The 18,211-nt window shown below is 48.7% G+C and overlaps 1 protein-coding gene across 4 annotated transcripts in view; it reads left to right on the top strand.

Annotated features, from left to right (window-relative positions):
• The first annotated feature begins 4,650 nt into the window (after positions 1-4,650).
• Positions 4,651-18,211, top strand: part of PDE8A (phosphodiesterase 8A) — a 74,746-nt gene continuing 61,185 nt past the window's right edge. For 2 of the 4 annotated variants that reach the window (XM_037149179.2, XM_037149180.2), the window contains exon 1: positions 4,651-4,836. In XM_037149179.2, the coding sequence (XP_037005074.2) occupies positions 4,651-4,836 (186 nt within the window). Of the gene's footprint in view, positions 4,837-5,366; positions 5,388-7,992; positions 8,114-18,211 lie in introns of those variants that run through there. The other 2 variants (XM_053658847.1, XM_053658845.1) reach the window with 2 other exon arrangements.

Raw genomic sequence — 18,211 nt, forward strand, 5'->3', positions numbered from 1 at the left:
GGAACATTCACACACACTTCACCGAAGGCTTGGGAGTAGCAGAAGTAAAGACAAGGAAGGCTGTGAGTCTGGAGAAGAGGGTAAACAGACGGCTCACATCTGGGGCTGGTTAGAGCCCCCTCGTCCAGGCGCAGAGTGGGAGGCGCCCAGGGAGTTTTTCCCAATCCCTCAGCGGGGCTTCTCTATGTTTTCATTTCCTCTCATCCCTTCTGGAGCAGGCGTGGAGGCGAGTCAGGGAGTACATGCCTTTTGACCAAGCAAGTCAGCTTTCAGGAGTCAGAAAAGGATGTATTCAAGGATGTTGAGTGCCCCTGTCTGAGATACTGTGATAGCTCTGTGTGTGTGTGTGTGTGTGTGTGTGTGTGAGAGAGAGAGAGAGAGAGAGAGAGAGAGAGAGAGAGAGAGAGAGAGAGAGAGAGATGTTTAACACCAAAACAGGTCTAGACGCATAGGGTCCAAACTGTAAGCTCCATGGAAGGAAGGGAGTGAGGAAGACAAACTTTCCTTCTGCTCACTTTATCTACTTCTGCTTAGTGTGATTGCTTGTTCTTTTTTAAATTTTTTACTGTTTTCCAGCACGTATTCATATGTCAACTACAGAACATGTCATTTCAGAACGACACCTAACAAATTACATCTTACAAAGTTCTGGAAGTTAGAGGACTGACCCGGATGAAGTCTGATGCCATTGGCTGGCAGAGGCCTGCATCCCCCTCGGTTTTCATTCGTCTGTGGCAGGGGTCCGCGACCTCCAGGTCAAGGACGGGTACCAGTCCAGACCTGATAGGAACCCGAGGCTCAGGATGTGAGCCTGAGTACAATGCACTTGAATCATCCTCAGACCATCCCCCCAGCCACCCTAAAAAATTGTCTCCACGAAACCAGTTTCTGGTGCCAAAAAGTTTGGGGACCATTGGTCTGGAGGCAGGCCTGGAGCAAGTGACACGGGACGGAGCCAGGGGAAGGGGGCTATTCCAGGCGTTTGACACCAGCTAGTCCGTTTTATCTGTGTGAGCTAGAGAAAGTTAATCCCAGATTTACAGGAGGAAGGAAAGTTTCTCGGAGAGGAGAGGAGCAGCAGGCTTGGGTCCCAGACCTCAGGGTACAGGTGCTGTCCCGCCTTCGGCTGCTTCCAGCCCGGTTCAGAGGGGGAATGCAGGGGGACAGTGGCACGGTCTTCGAATGCCAACCGCTTGGTGGGGAAGGCAGTAAAGCCAGGAGGGAGAATGGTTGTATGCCCAGCTCAGGGGGCAGAGGTGTAGAATCGAACGAGGTTTGGATTTCAGATGAACGAAGCACTGTGGGACTGCACATTTTCACGTCTCTGGTGAACCTGGGAGAGGGGGCCGTGAGGGCTGAGGGGGGCCCTGGGAGTGGCCTGCGGCAGTGGGGTGGGCTGGGCCCAGGGCGGCGCCTGTTCCTTGGTTGGACTCCTTTCCCAGCCCCACTGACCTCATGCCTGAGTCGTAGGAGCGAGAGCTGCAGCCAACATTCAACTATAACTCTGAGCCTTGTGGGGGTCAAGCTGCTCTGCTTGGGGGTCTCCACATGCAGGGGGAATGGATTGGGGTGTTGGGTGCGTTCTGTGTGCTACAGAACTCCCAGGTGCCCACGTGTCTGGCATAGTGAAGGGTTCCTCCCTCCAGCAGGAAGATCATTCACGGGCTCCTGAGATACCTTCCAGTGGGGGGATTCTGGGTGGGTGCCTGGGAGTCCTGGGTGAGCCCGTGGGGCACAGGGTTTACTCTGGACAGTGGGGGCTCTTTTGTGTCCACTGTCACTGAGGCCTGGGGACTGGATTCGCGGGGTATTTCAGGACCTCAAGGTGCAGGTTATAGCCAGAGAGGGAGGGGTGGGGGGAATTGCTAACAGGCAGTTGAGGCTGAGATGGGGGGCTTGTGACTTCCTGAAGGGTCACAGGCTGAGTTCCTGAGTATGAAAAAGGTGTATGTTGAGGTGTTGCTCTGTGTCCCCCAGAAGCAGGTGGAGATGACTTCTGCTTTCCTGTCTGCTCCTGTATTGTTCTCAGCCTTAGGTCTCTAAGCCTAGGGCCCCTAAATTGCAGAGGTAGAAATCAGTCTATGCTGCTGTCCAGCAGTTCTCTGGGAACAGAGAGGGTAAGTGCCCAGCTTGGGCTGGCCCAGCACAGCCCAGGGGTCCAGTGAGGTGGGGTGGGGGAAGAGCATCCTCACGCCCCTGATTAGCACAGGGCTCAAGGATTTCCAAGGGGAGGCCAGGACACCTGCCAGGGGAGGGCCCAGAGGGCTGGAGCAGCCTGGAGCCCCAGAAGAGCCAAGGTCAGTGGGAATCATCAAGGCCGGACTCCTCAGCGAGGCGGGGAGGGGAGGACTGAGGGCCCAGGATAGAATTCCATGCACTCTAGTGTCTCCAAGCATTTTCTTTGTGAGCTCCTCTTTATTTAAAAGAGTCCAGATTCTGCCTGGAAAAACCAGCTTCTAAAATCTGCAGAAGGAAGATGGAGGACAGGCTGCAGTTTAGGTGGGATAGCAGGTGATAGTAAAAATCTTTTCCTGCATTTTCCAAGACATCTTCATTGACCGGCTGCTGCTATTATAAGGTAGGGAGACACAAGTGTTACTGTTGCTCAATGTGCTTAAACTTGATAATGGAGCCATGTGCCAGTGGTTCTGGTCCCCTCAGCAAGTAATGAAGGTGAATAGCACAAGCTGCCCTCGGTTCCTGGCTTTTCTGCTCTGCTGCTATGGGGGAATGGCCCAGGGTGCCCCTTAGGCTGGAAGACTGGGGCTTGAGGGGCTCTGAGGTTGCGGATCTTGGGGTCCCTGGAGCCTAGGCCACCACCAGAGACCTGGCACTTGGGCTGTGCCACAGTCTCAGTGCCTCGCAGGGACTCCAGCCTGGAACTGCCTCCAGGTCTTTACAGCAGCCAGCCTGAGGCCAGAGCTGGCACCTCCGAGTCTCTCCAGGGCCCTGTTATGAAAGGTGCGGACTGCAGCAGGGGAAAGGAAGGGACCAGCCCCGTGGTGGTCTCCGTGGACTCACAGCTGCGGGGAGGGTGGGAGCAGGGGTGGTCCGAGGTGGGCCGTTCTGGGGTACGATGTTTTGGACACTCAGGGTTGAGGCCCTTTTGGGCACAGAGAGCTTAAGTGACTCGCCCAAGGTTAAACAGCAAGCTGGTGGATGGGGTGAATGGAGTGCAGTCTGGAGTCTTCACATCTCTCCCCTGCACAGTAGAGCCTGACTCTGCTTCTGCAAGCAGGGGGTCTTTGAGGTCTCCAATGTCCCGAGGTGACCAGTCCTTTGAGGAAGTCCTGAGGGGAAGCGGGGTGGGGCCCACCTGTCACAAACACAGCTTCTAAGCATGGCAGCCTCCCAGTCGCAGGTGCTGCCAGGCGGGGCGCTCCAGATCTTGGCTCCAGAGGTAGCGCACAGGGTTATGGCCCGGACAACGACACTGAGACTCCGGCTGGAATGGAACTCAGAGTGAGGGCGCCCTCAGGTCCCTCTCACTGTCACCCCAATGGGGGTCCTCCCGCGGGCCTCTTTAAGGACTCAGTGGCCTGATCCAAGTCAGCTGCTAAGGTAGAGAGCTGGGACTTGAACCCGGCTGCTCTTGTTCCTGGTCCAAAGTCTGTGTGCCACATTCAAAACATCAAGAGTTTTGAGTCTGGAAAGGTTCGTTGTTGGAGAAAGTGCCAAGAATATGGGAGCCCTGCGAGATCCTCAAATCTGTCTTCACGTACCGAGTTCAGGCTTCTTTTAGGTTGGGGAAGGGGGATGTGGGAGGCGCTGTTTTTGTAAAACTCGAGAGAGGAAGACAGAGTCTGAGGACTATTTCCCCGTCGCAATCAGGGTTTTGGTAGCCCGAGGTCGCAGCCCCCGTCCGCGCGGCCGTTCGTCCTTGGGCCAGTCCCTTCCCCGCTCCGGGCGGCGGGCTCGCGCGCCTCGCCGCCGGGGCCGCGCATGCGCAGTGTCGGCGGCCCGGGGAGGCGGCCGTGGCGGCGCCCCAGCTGCTTTGCATTGACGCCAGCCGCCGGGGGTTACAGCCCGGCCTGGGCGGGGCGTGCTGCCTTCGAAACTCGGCGGAGCGCGGAGCCCGCTCCCCGCCACCGCCCGCAGCTCCCGGGGAGCGCAGCCGCTCCTGCGGTTCCCGACGGCGCGGCCCGGGCCGGCGGATCGGCGCTCCCGACCTCCCACAAAGGCGGCCGCGCCTCACCGCCTCGACGGGCTCGACTCAGCCGCCGCCCTCCACGGCGGAGCCTCTGGGCCGGCCGGGCCGCCCTCGCCGCCGGCGCTCGGACGAGGGGACTCTCGGGCTGCGAGCGCGCAGATCTCCGCCCTCGAAATTCCCCGGAAGCGCGGCCCGGGCGATGTGAGGGCGGCCGGCGCTCACCGCCTCAGGAAGGGCATGTTCGGAGGGGCGGCCGCGGCGCGCCGCCCGCCTCAGCGCCCCCTGCACTCGACCGCCGCCGCCGCGCCCGCTGCGCGCTGAGAGGGGCGGCCGCGCTTCCTGACGGGAGACCCGCGCTCACCGCCCGCACGCCCGCCCAGGCGGCGATGACCCGGCGCCCGCGGCGGCCCCGAGGCGCCGGGCGGGCCGTTTGCTGAGCGGATAGCGGCCGGCCGGCCGCCCGCCAGCCAGTCCGCGGCGCCGCCGCCGCCGCCGCCAGCATGGGCTGCGCCCCAAGCATCCACGTTTCCGAGAGCGGGACTCTGTACCCCAGCGGCAAAGAGGCCGAGGACGCGCCCGGCGCCGCCGGGCAGCGCCTCCCTCACGGCCGAGAGACCACCGCCTCGCCCGCGACCAGCGGTCCCGGCCTCGCGGCGTCCGAGTCTCGCGGCGGCGGCAGCAAGACGGTAAGCGGCGCCGGGCGGGCGAGCGGGAACTTGTCCTTAGGGCCGGGCACGGCTGCCTCCGGGCCGCGGAGCCCCGTCCGCGGTTTCGGGGGACTCTGACGACCGCCCACAGCCCGTTCCGCGGGGCGGTGTGCCCGGGAGGCGCGCCCCAGGCCCCGGGTCCTGGTTCGCGGACCCGAGGCGAGGCCGCGGTGCGGGACGCCCTCGACGCCCGGAGCCTCCGGGCCGTCCGTGAACTTGAGGCGCTCGAGTCCCTTCCCTCCCACCGGGCGGGACGTGAGCCCGCGGGACGCGGGGTGTGCGCGGACTTTGTGCTTTCGGTTCTCGCGGCGGAGGGGCGGGAGGCTCGCCGCCCAGTCGGCCCGCATGCACGCGGGGCGGCTTCCGCTGGGCCCGCGGACCAGTAACGCGTCCGCTCCGAGCGCTGCGCGCGCAGCAGGTGTCGCGAGGCGCGTGCAGGTGCTCCGAGTGCACGTGCGGCGGAGGCAAAGCTGCGGAGGGAGGCCTTCGGCAGCTCCTGGTTGTAAGCGGTCTTACTCCCGGCACACACGGTGACTTTTTTTAAATTGCATGTTTCAGTGTGCATTGTCAGTTTCTGGGGCTTAATCTTTGTTAAGGTTTAGGTTTTGTTCGCGTGATTTTTTTGTCTGTTTTTTGTTTTTGTGTGTGTGTGTGTTTTCATTTTCAAGGAATGCTTTTTTTTTTTTAAGAAAAGAAAAATCTTCAGTAGGGCACACAGCCGTTTTCCAGTTCTTTGGTTTGGAATGTTACAGCTGGGATTTGGGCGTTTATGTTTTACTAAACTAGGGAAGGCAAGTCTTCGTGTGTGGCCGCAGGTGGTTTGAGATCGTCCCTTTCACCCCGGCTGCTTAAGAGTCATTTGCAAATTAATTGGCTTTTCTCTTTTACTGAGCACTGCTGGACAACGCGCCCCCCCCCCCCCCCCCCATTTCAGAGCTCTAGTTTGGTTCACTGTCTTAAAGTTATATTAAGTAGTCCTAATACTTTTCTGTGCGAAAGTGAAAAGCCATCTTCAGTAGTGCACAACATCGATGAAGTGATTTAACTGCCCCCCGCATCCCTCCAGTGCTCCCCGAGAAAACTCACCTTTTCCCCACTCTCAGAAGCTGGGTTCTTCCTACAGATTCCTCGAAGCCGCACCCCCGGCAGTGGTTTTAAACTATTAACCCAGGCTGCTGTAAATATCCACGTAGAGCTTTGTACAGTACGTCTACTTGACTGGCTTAAAAAAGAAAGGGGGAAAAAAACCTATTACACAAATGAAGTTTGAATATGAAAGCTTTTTACAGCTTTCAAGTTGTTTGGCCCAAGTCAGCTACGGTGCATGAACTACTATGCAGCGTGTGGGTCACTGGAACAAGGCCTTCGTGTCTCGTTGACCTCTCTGTGGTAGTGTGTGCCTGTCCTCAAACTCACGGAGGTGTCTTGTAAGCATTTCCAGTGCGGCAGCTTATTCATCACTGGTCACCTGCAGTGCCTAGATGTCTCCTGAGTCTCTGAGAGTCTTACATATTTCATCCTGCTGTCAGACTAGTTTGATTTTGGTTCCCACAAAAATCCATTTATTATTGCAGTGCTTCATCCAGTGACGTGCATAGAGTAGGGGCCAAATAAATGTTTACAGAATGTGATTCGTTTTTGTTGTGAACAGAATGATGACACTTTTCCAATCAGTAACATTTGATTCCATTAAGCTTCCAATATGTCGGCTTAAGACTATGATTATATTATTATATCCAGAGGAAGAGTGAAATTGTAAGTGACAACGCCACAGCCACAGAAATACCAGTCTCATGCCTGTGACTCACGAACTCTGCCACATCTCCGTTACAGGTGTTTGCAATTAGACACGTCAGGTAACCGGGCAGAGGTGAATGTTAGTCTTTTTGTTTGATACTGTTTCTTTAAGGGAATCTATTAAATATGCTCTGGAAATTTAGATGTACATGTTCGGAGAAGAAGATAAACTTCCAGCAACTTAGCAAAATCACATTTTCCAGTTATTCTGAGGTCCTTTTGTTAATGTATCAAGATCCATTTAGTTCATTAACATTTTTCTTCTTAAAAAATACTGCACATCAGCATGGTGTTGAGTGATTTTCAAAAAGAAAGTGAGGGAAGTTTTTATCTTCCAATAGCATGTAGTAAACACCAGTTCATCAGAATGTTTGGGAGATTGACATTAATTGCATTTTCAGGTTGATTAAGAAGCAATGTATCCCCTGCACTGTGGTATATTCCATTTGTGTTCCCTGAAAGAGTATTAAATTAAAAAAAAAAGGTTTGTGGTCAAATAAGTTCAGGAGATACTGGGTCAGACTAAGTTCTGCAGATTTCTTTCTTGTAGGAGTTGTCACCAAACTGAATATTCTAAAATACACTGTGAATCCCCAGATGGGTTAGGGCACACAACACTCTCCAACCCGTTGGATTATGGAGCCGTTTTACTGGGATGTATCTTAGGCAGACCACATGTTAGGACCTGAGAGACCACAGTATTCAAAGTACATGAACTATACTTAGCAGTAAAGCTCAATAAACATAATACGCCTCTTAATGATTCCAAAGGTACTTTAGGATCTTCTAGTACGTTAGGCTGGGTCTTCTTTATGAACTTACATTACGTATAACTAAAAATACCCTGACCGTGGATTCTTTGCGGGAGTTACAGTCTGTGTGGTTACGGATGACGAATGCCGTGTTCAGTGTGAACACTGAAAGTTTTGTTTTTAATCAGAATGAGCCTTCACTGTAACAGTTCAGTGTTTTCTTGTCAGTCTCTGGATTTCCTCTGTTTTCCCTTTCCTTAGCTAGGACTTGAGTCGCCCTTGAAAGAGCTGAGTGTGGGGCAGGAGTGTCGGAGGAGATCCTGTGTGCTCACTCTCCCACCCTTTTTGCAGACACCGAAAGCACTGCCAGTGATTAACACCCTCCCCACCCCACTCCGGGAGGTGGCAGTCCCCTCCGTTTCATTCACTGCTGTAACGCTGCCCACCAAGGCCTTCCACAGCCGTGGATTTAATTGGGGGCTTGTGTGAACCAGGCTGAGGAAGTACGGAATCCACCCAACCCATAAAAAAGGAGAAATAGAAACCAGTTTTAACCAGAGTGGAGGCTCTAGAATTTGGATTTGGTTTTGAGGAACTCTCTGGTTTATTTGCACCCAGGGAACCATCTGTTTCTACCCTGGTGAGCAGAGCAGATTTCCCGGTGAAGGTTGAAGGATTCGTGCTGCCGGATGAGCAGGACACAACAGGTGACAGATGATAGTAGTGTGACCACACTAACCGAGCGAGGGTCACCGCCTCCAGCACTCAGGATTCTCTGATTTGTCTGTGTCTAGTCTTTGCTTCCCTCATTCTTTTTTCGTCACCTCGCTTTCTTTTTACTTTTTCTACCAGCGTCCCTGTCTTCTTGCTTTTTCTTACCAGTCCACCTTCCTTCACAAAACTGGCTAAAACTTACCATCTTAGTCAAGTAAAGTGGAGTAGTTTCTCAGTGTTTCTTAGCTGTGGCATAAAATTTGTTGCCTGCTCTTAATCTTACCAAGTGGATTAATCAAGTTTTTATATTTCCCTAAACAAAGCAAATTTTGCTTTGTGTGTGACCTGACTGGTTCCCCACCCCCCCCTTCACAGATTATATGGAAGTACCAAAAGCTTCCTTGGACAGTGTAGTTAAGAAAATGAGACCCTCTTTCTGTTTCTGAAATAAGTGACTGTAACTTATCTCTGGAGCTCAAGGGCTGCGAGTTCTCTCATTATGGTGTTCTTGTGCCTTTTGGTGTACATACAGAATCCTATTTTGTCAGGCCTAGCTGTAAAGATTTGGCTTTCTATGTTCATTGAATACTTTGCATTTGTATTACATTTTATTTTACTGCTTAATGTTGTCACCATCATTAAAAATATGCTTCTTAAGATAGATGTTGTGAATGTCAACTCTTATCAGCTCAGCACTGCTCTCGGCTGGCCTTGACCCTCTCCTTGTTAAAGGGACCACAGGCCCCTTCTGGCACAAATGTTCCCTGGGAAGCAGCTTATGACGCTGTTTGCCCTTGGATGGCTCATACATTTGGATTGGGTTCTTCAATAGGGAAGCTTGGTGATGTGAGGCAGGCATCTCAGAGTAACCTAAAATGCCTTAAAGGAACAAATAGTTTTAAAAATTAAAAATATCAAAGAAAAGAGAGAGAGAGCAGTTACTTAGGACATGACTAATCCCTTGGTCTTGTCCAAGGTCAGTGACTTCAGCCTGGTTTCTCAATATACCGAGAACAGTAGGTGTGTTGGACTCTGAAGTTCTTAGAGTGCAAACTATTCATATTAATAATACCCACAATTTCTTGGATGCCTTCTCTGGGGCAGGCGCCGTGCTGGATGCCTTACAAATGTTACCTCATTTAGTCCTTGGAGCCCTGTGAGGTGCCTGCTACCACTTCCCTTTTGCGGACAGGCAGCCGAGGTTGGAAACTCACCCAAGGCCACACAGTTAGGCTGGGACTCAGATCCATTGTTCCTGGCCCCCCCCCCCACCTCCACACTCCAGGCTGTTGCTCTCTGGTAACTACCTCTCTCTCCATCAGGTCTCCCATTCTCTGGCTGTCCGATAGGCTATAGGTGTCACAGGTCACCTGGGTTTTAAGCAAGTGTCCTAAATCTATGCACGTTGTCAGGGTTTTGGAAGTCTTCACTTCCTGGGGAACTTGCTTCCAGCCCTACCTGAGGTTCCCGTGTTTGTGGAAGTCGCAGCTATATTCAGCCCAGTGCCAGTTAACTCCTGAAGTCGGGCATCTTGTCCTCTTTCCTCTGAAATGAGCTGGCAGGCGTCCCTCTCCCTCTCACTGGGGCTGCAGGCAGCCTTCCTCAGCCAAGAGCTCCCGTAGAGCCCGTTCTTCCCACCATCAATTTCTGCCTGGAGTGCAGCCCCTACCCACTTCTGCATGTACAAACCTCAGGGTTATTCGGGGCACGGTTGAAATCTTTCTCGAGCTCCTGGCTGTACTCGTACTCTCTTTTCTTTGCTCACAGGACCGTCCCCTTTGTCCCCTATAGCCCTTGCGGGCCTAGGATTTCTGCCTTAAGTTTCCTGCTGGATCAGAGGCCATTTGAGGTTGAGGATTGCGTTCTAGATGGTTGGTACACAAAGTGACGTTGGGGAACCTCCACTAACCTCTAAGGCGGAGAGGTCTTTTACTCATGGTCTGCGGGTCTGTCTCACCTTGTTTAAATTTAACGAAAGTCGTTGGTGTGTGTTGTTTATGTTTTAACAGAAAGCCAATATACCCTGAGCCAGTGGTGAGGCTGTGGGGCGGTTGGTAAAAGCTTCGCCTTTAATTTCGGCTGCAGTTGGGTTGTGTGTTGTTCCTGCATCCCCACCTTCTCCTCCTCTGTTCTGGTGAGAAGGGTGGTTGGATTCGATGTCAGAGAACTGCTTTGACACTTTTATTATTTTTTTTGACACGTTTTATATGGCCGTTTCTCAGCTGCCGGCATCATTTGCAGTTTGCTCATTCACACAGACAGGAAGGATGTCATAAATTTCCCCAAACGTGGAGGGTGGCCTTCAAAGAACTCAAGGAGCAGAGCTTGCCAGCGCTTTTATTGTGTATGTGTATGGGTTGGAAATAAACTGTCGGTCTGTTGAATTCATGCTCACTCACTGTCTGTGTGGGTCTCCCTTTCACGTCCTGCCTGTGAGTACAGCAGCAACTTCAGTTTTTCTCACTCTGCTCCTGGGACAGCCCAAACGGCTGGTGGTGCATCAGTGCCGTGCTGTCCTCAAATGTTTAGAATCGATGGCAGCTCCCCAGAGTTTCTAGGGATGGGGGAGGGGGCGGGAGGAGCCAGAGGCATTGAATGGTCCAGCTCCATCAGGTACCAGTTGTTGGGTGTTTGCTAACTTCTGATCCTAAGTTTTCACAAGCATCAAATGGGGCTAGAATACGTAGGTTCTGATGAGGATCACTGAAAATAACCTACGAGAAACTGTATTGTAAACTCCCAGGCACTGCCACAGGTAAGGATTGGTCTTTTCTTTCAGTTACTTTTCTCAAAGGCAAACTTTGCTCAAATACACCTGCTTATTTTTTTAAGCGAATCTCTTCCTTTAAAAAAATATACGTATCTTTATTTTTTTCCTAAGGTTTTAATGTGAAAAAATTTCAAACATGCGGCAAAGTTGAATTACCTACCTGCTGCCTGCATTCTGCAGCTAACAATTTCCTGTATTTGCTTTATTACAACTCTCCATTCCTTAATCCAGCCAGCCAGCAGCCCATTTAATGGTTGGGTGCATTTTAAAGCAAGTCCCGCACATCAGTGTATGTAATTCCGAAACACCTTAGTATGCACATCACTTAGGGTTCAAGTTTCGTTTTGCTTTGACAGAGGTATAACATTTGAGTAATGCAAACCTGTCAAGATACACAAACTACCATTGCCCCAGAAAGTTCTCTCTGCCTCTTCCCCGTCCTTACTTCTACCCAGGGGCCACCACCGTTCTGATTTTTTACACTGTAAGTTATTTTCGCCTGTTCTAGGGTTCTTTCACTCAGCATAGTATTTCTGAGATTCGCCTGTGTGGCATGAGTCAGTAGATTGCTTTTTCTGTTCTTGGTAAGTAGTATTCCATCATATGACTAGATCACAATCCAGTAACGCATTTTTTGTTGATGGATACTAGGGGTATTTCTTTTTCTGTGGCCCTGGCCTGGTAGCTCAGAGAGCTGGCCCTGACGCGCCAAGGTTGTGGCCGCCATCCCCACTCAGGGCACATAAAAGAATCAACAAACGAAGGCATAAATAAGTGAAACAACAAATTGTTGTTTCTCTCTCTCAAAAAAAAGAAAAGAAATACAATTTTTTAAAAGACGAAAGGTGCTATGAATATTCTAGTGGGTATTAATTTGTGGTCCTCTGTTTTCATTTTTCTCGGGTAAATACCAAGAAGTGGAATTGCTGGGTGTAGGATAGTTACCTGCTCAGCTTTTTAAGAAATCGATTGGCCTTTTTCTAAGTAAGTTATATGATTTCACACTCCCACCAACAATGTATTAGGTTTGCCAAAAAACTCTTGTGTGTTTTTTTCCGTAAAATAGGAGACACATTTGTTTTTTTATTTTCACCAATAACTCTGTTGAATTGGATATTTTGAATATGTTGGCTGTCTCCTGCTATTGGCTGCCTCCTGCTATTGGCTGCTAGTGGGCGGAGGCCAGCGTGCTGCTAAACATCTTCCAGTGCGTGAGACAGTCCCACTGCAGAGGATTATTTACTTGGCCAAAATGTCCATAGTGCCGAGAAACTTCGCAAACCACTTTTGACACATTTAGTCAGTCACAGCACCTTTTTCGCACCCTGCACAAATCTTTTCTTGCAGTTTCAGCTGCATTTTTATCTTTCTCGAAGTAATAAAGCATAATATTCCAAAAATGTTGTGTGTTTTTATCCATCTCCAATATGAAAATGGCTGCTGTATAAAAATTCACTGATTTTGATAAGTTTTTAAGAACGTGCACTGATGTGACAGCTGTCACAATGCAAGCAAACAGAATTATTTTGAATGAAGTTAAACACAACTACTAAAGCTATTGTATGGGAAAAACATAATGGATTCTTTGTCCAACCCACATCCTTGCCACTGTTTAGTGTTATCAGTTTTTTTCATTTTAGCCACTCTGGTGGGTAGGTGATGGTATCTCATGGTTTTACTTTCATTTCCTTGATAGATAATATTTTTGAGTACTTTTCACGTGCTTATCAATCACTTTTATACCTTTTTGAAGTTTTAACTTGAACCCCTTTATTATTAAAGGCCAATTTAATATTGTCATGACCTCTGGGTGGGTAAGGACTTACTAAATAAGTTACACAAACTATTTACCAAAAAGGAAAAGTTTGATAAAGTCAACTCCCTTAACATAAAGAACTCCTCATCGAACGAGAGTAAAAACGGAGGAAGTGGGAACACCTGTAAGAGTGCCAACAATAAAAATAAAGGAAAACGAAAGTGAAGATGAAGGAAAACCGTAGACTGGAAGAAGAAATTTGCAACACATAATACCAATAAAGTAGGAATACGTAGAATAGTACAGGGCCCGGCAGAAGTAATGCCTGCTAGAGTGTGGTTGGCGGGGTAATAATATGGGTGTCATAATTTATAGTTTTAGTTGGCACATTTCACCTAAAGTGTCCCATGATATGCTTGAGTGTAATATTGTTACATTACAGAATTACACGCTTATGACTTTGTAATAAAAGATTTTGTAATAAAAAAAGGGATGTTATTCATACCAGACCCTATACGTAGAACTCCTACCAGTCACTAGGAAAAAAACAGTCCCTTTGAAAAATAGACGGAGCCTTGAACAGGCGCGTCACCAAAGAGGAAGCCAAAAGGCTAATGTATGACAAGATGTTCAGCTTCACTGGGGACATGCAAATGAAAACCACAGTGAGATAACACTTCACACCCACTGAGCTGGCGGACGTTTCAAAGCCTGACGGTATTTTGAGGAACTCTTCCGCACCGGAGGCAGAAGTATGAATCAGTGAGACCACTTGGGAAAACCAGCGTCACTGCAAAGTAGGGTCGGACGCGTGACACTGCGACCTGGCCATTTCAGTCCTAGAAACCCTTACACAGGTGGACTGGAGACATGTGCAAGAGTGTTTACAGCAGCATTGCTTTTTCTTAGCAGACATTTTGATTAAGCCCAAATATCCATCAACAACATAATGGATGAATAAACCGTGATAACCTGTATGCAGCGGAATAGTTTACAGCTTTGAAAATGAGTGGATTGTAGTCACAGGTATCGACATAGATCAAGTTCGAAAACTTAATGTTGAAAGAAGGAAGTTATGGAAGAACTTATAAATTGTAATTCCTTTCATTTGAAGTTTAATATGCAGTATGTTATGTGGGAATATGTATAATATACACACAGATATTAGAGCTATAAAGAAAAAATTACTGTAAAATTTAGTTAGGTAAAGAAAGTTTATTTCAAGGACTAAAATGATTAGCAGGTAATTTGAGTGCCTGGTATAGAGGGTATCAGAGGGGCTGTACCAGACCCTGTCCTCAGGGCACAAGTAGTCCTCTCTGGGACAGTGGGGCCTCTGACCTAGAGGTGATGGAGGTGCCAGAGGGGTGGAAGGGTGCTCTGAGAACAGCCAGGAGCTTGGTCTGGATTGGTGCTCAGGTACAGAGAGAGGAAGGGAGGGAGGCGTTTGACCTGGGCTAAGAAGACTGGGAGGACCTGGGTAGGTGGGTGTGTGTGGGGGTGTGGAGGCGCCTGCTTGTTCCCCAGAGGCTGACCAGGGACAGGACGGAGGCCCTGAAAGCCACGTGGAGAAGTTTGAAGTCCACCCCTTAAACCTCAGAGAACTCCCGAAGGCTTTTCATTTTCATCAGGGTAGCGAGAGGGTATAAACATGTTTTAAGAAGATTAAGTTCCTAAGGAAATGGCAGTGCCTGGAAAAGCTAGAGGTGGGGTGCTGCCCAGGGGCCTCCCGCAGTGGTTCAGGCCCAAGGTGTGAGCAGGTGGCACTACCCTGGGTGGTGTGGGAAGGGAGGGGGTGAGGGAGGGAAGCTAGAGGCCAGCCTGGGACTGGGGAGTGACTCGGAGGCTGGGTCTCGCCAGCTCAGGGCTGAGATAGCATGCCACAGTTTGTGCAGTGCTTTATGGTTTACCGAGTGCTATTTTTGTACACTGTCTCCTTTGCTGTTTCCCCGGCTCCTGTGAGGTGGGAAGGAGGGATTTTGTTTTCCCTGCTGAAGACATAAAAAAGCAGAAATTTAAGGAGACCAAATGACCTGCCCCAGTTTGTGGTGACCACTTAACAGAAACAGGTTCACTGTAATCACACAGGGCAGAAGCCGGAGGGGAGAGAGCTCAGGGAGTTCTTTAAAGAGCCTCTCTGTTGGTTCTGGATTTATTATATATAAGTACACTTTTATTTCCCCTCGTTATCACAGTAATGTTCATTGTAGAAACTTGAAAAATACAGAAAAGAACAAGGACCACTTAAATTGCACAATTACTTAAATTGCATATTAGGGAGAGAGAGCTTCCCATAAAATGGTGGTATGTTCCTTCTCTTCATGTAGGTTACTTTAAATAACTATAATTAACAGTGACTTTTGTAAACAGTCTTGTCTTAGTTCTAGGAAACACTTAGCTGCTATTTCCTCACGCGTCCCCCTTCCACTTCCTCATTTTCTTTCTTCTGCAGGTCCCTCCAGATGACAGGGTCTGTGCCCTCTGTCTCTCACTTTTCTCTCACTTCCCATGTCTGCGCCACAGCCTGGGAGGGCTTTTCAGTCTGTCCTTCCAGCTCACGGATTCACTCCTCAGGGTCTGCGCAACTCTCCAACCCACCGAGTTTTACATTTGGACAGTTTCTGTGTTCAGGATTTATGGTTTGTTCTCTTCGTAACTGCTTACTCATGTTTCTTGGTTGCAGCATGCGCCCTCATCTCTTTGAGGATATTAATTATACACACTTTAAAGTCCTATTCTGGTTGCTGTTTTATTGAAAACATTTTTATTGGGCTAAAAACACAGAAAAGTTACAAAATCTCAATGTGGACAGCTGGGTAAAATTTTACCCATGCGTGCTTGTGTGTGATCGCCACCCAGGTCAAGACAACATTTCCAACACTGGAGAAGTTTATCTCATGACTGTTCGCTGTTTCTTAGTATATCAAACATTTTATTATGAAAATCCTCAAACATACAGCATTCCTGAAGGAATTTTATGTTAGCATTTTACTGTTCTTGCTTTTTCTCATCTTCACCTGCCCATCCTATCTAGCCGCCTTCTCTCTCGTGCATTTTAAGACAAATGCCATCATCAGGACACCTTCCCTTCAGTATTGTGGCGTGAATTTTGTTAAGAGTTCAGTATTTATTTAGCATGATTTTCTCTTGAGGTAAAATTTATACACAATAAAATGCACAAATATTTATGGTACATGTGTCGAGTCTTGACGACGCACACATAAATGCCTGTGTAATCAAAACCTCTCTGGGGTTGCGAAACACTGTCATCACCCAGAAGGTTCCCTCATGTCCCTGCTCAGGCAGTGTCTCCTGCAACCACCCTTCTAATTCTGTTGTTCTTCTTTTTTAAGTGCAAAACAAGAGAATGGTTTAATAAGCTATAATAAGTGAACTAGAACTACATATTATCACCACATAGAATATGTGCAAATGAAAAACACTTGAATTCACACCAGAAAAAGAGATAACAATTGTTACATTTGTGTTATTTTTTTCCCATTGTAGATTAGCTTTGTTTGTTCTAGAACTTCATATAAGTCGGATTATATACCATGTACTCTTGTACGTAACGCTTGCCTCACTCAGCATTATGTTTGTGAGATACATCTGCTTGATGTATCAGTCTTTCATTGACTATTGACTTTTAAAAGCTGGTGATACATATTGTTAATCGCCCTCTGTGAGTGTTTGTAATGCTTTCAAGAACGTTACTGAGAGTGGTATTTTAATTTGAATTTATTTCATTTATCGTTTCCTCCTACTTCCCCCACCCCAAGTGAGTTTTGGACACTTTTATCTTCTGTGAATCGTTGTTCCCGTTGCCTGTTTCTCTCTCTGGGTTTTAGAGTTTAAAAAAAATTGTAAGAACTTTGTAGTCTGTTTGGAAGTCCTGTTCTGATTTCTCACGCTTATTGCAGGCCTTTTTATTTTTGTGGATGTATTTTATAAATTATAGATATTTTATATTTTATGAAATCAGATCTAACACTCTTAATGTTTTTTATTTGCTTTATACAACATCTTTTATTACAGAAGTAGTATGTGTGTTGTAGAAAATTAGCAAACACGGAAATGCAATCTTTACCACCTACAGGTAATTTATTTTAACATGTTAGTATATATCCTTCCAGATTATTTACACACACACATACATACATACACACACACTTTTTACTGAAATCAGATAATATAGTACATATTGGGTTCTTTAAAAAATTGTGGTACAGTGCCAATATCATAAAATTTACCGTTTCAGTCATTTTCCAGTGTGCGGTTCAGTGGCCGTAAGCACGTTCACATTGTTGTACAGCCACCACCACCTTCCACCTCCAGAACTTCCTCACCTTTGCGACCTGAAACTTGGTGTCCACTAGACAATAGGTCCTCCCCCCCCAGCCCCTGGGGTTCTACTTTGGATTCCTCTAGGTGCCTTATCTAAGTGGGATCATACATGTTTGCACTTTTGTGACTGGTTTCTTTTACTTAATATAACGTCCTTAACAGACTCATTCATGCCGTGGCCCGTGTCAGAGCTTCACTCTGACACGGCGTGTATGTACCACACTTCGCCTACCCATTTGTCCACCGATGGATGCTTGGGGTGTCTCCACTTTGGTTTGTTGTGAACGACGCTGCTCTGGACCTGGGTGTGCAAATTTCTTCGAGTGTCTGCTTTCAGTTCTTTTGGGTGTGTATATAGACATGTACCCAGGAGTGGGATTGATGGATCATTATGGTAATGCTATTTTTACATTTTTGGGGGGAGGGAGAGAAACATCCATGTGAGAGAGAAACACTCATCAGCTGCCTGCCCTACACGCCCTGACCTGGACTGAGTCCGCAACCTAGGCATGTGCCTTGACTGGGAATCAGACCCATGACCTTTGAGTTTACGGGGTGATGCTCCAACCAGTTGAGCCACACTGGCCAAGGCAGCCCTTAGATTTCTTTTAACCTGGAGCATCCTTCCATGTTTTAATCGCAGTGACTTGTTACAGAGACCTGACGAACGTCAGTACTTCTGCTCTGAAACCGGTTTGCCAAGACGGAGTTGGAAAGTGTTTTAGTGGCCATGTGTAGTCTCCCTTCTCCCCATCCCAGGCCTTCGGTCATCAGCTTTCCGTCATACAGAGGGCTCCAGTTTGGCAAGTTTTGTGACGGGGAGGTCACTGATTCATTACTGGATCAATGAAATATTCTTTCATTCACTGAATGCACATTCACTTAGTGCTCACTGTGAGCCAGGAGCTACGCTTGGCCTCTGTAAGTAATGTGCAGATGTAAGTTTAGCCTCCTTTTTGGGTGATGCGCCCTTGAGAGAGTAGGCTTGCCTCCAGTTATGTGTACCTCCCTGTCCCCTGATTCTCCAGGACCTGTTAGAAATCCGAGCATCTGGTTGCCATGGTGCAGTCAGAGAGGGCAGAGGAATGGGAGTCAGAAGTCCTGGGTTTGAATTCTGGCTTTTTGGTATTTCACTGTGAGCCGGGGCAAACCATGTCCCCCACCGGAGAGCCTCAGATCTTGGCGTGTGAAATGAGCACATTCGAGAAGGTGTGGGAAGAG

This window comes from Artibeus jamaicensis, unplaced genomic scaffold, assembly GCF_021234435.1.
Source record: "Artibeus jamaicensis isolate MK-2021 breed Jamaican fruit bat unplaced genomic scaffold, CSHL_Jam_final scaffold_612, whole genome shotgun sequence".
Classification (NCBI taxonomy): domain Eukaryota; kingdom Metazoa; phylum Chordata; class Mammalia; order Chiroptera; family Phyllostomidae; genus Artibeus; species Artibeus jamaicensis.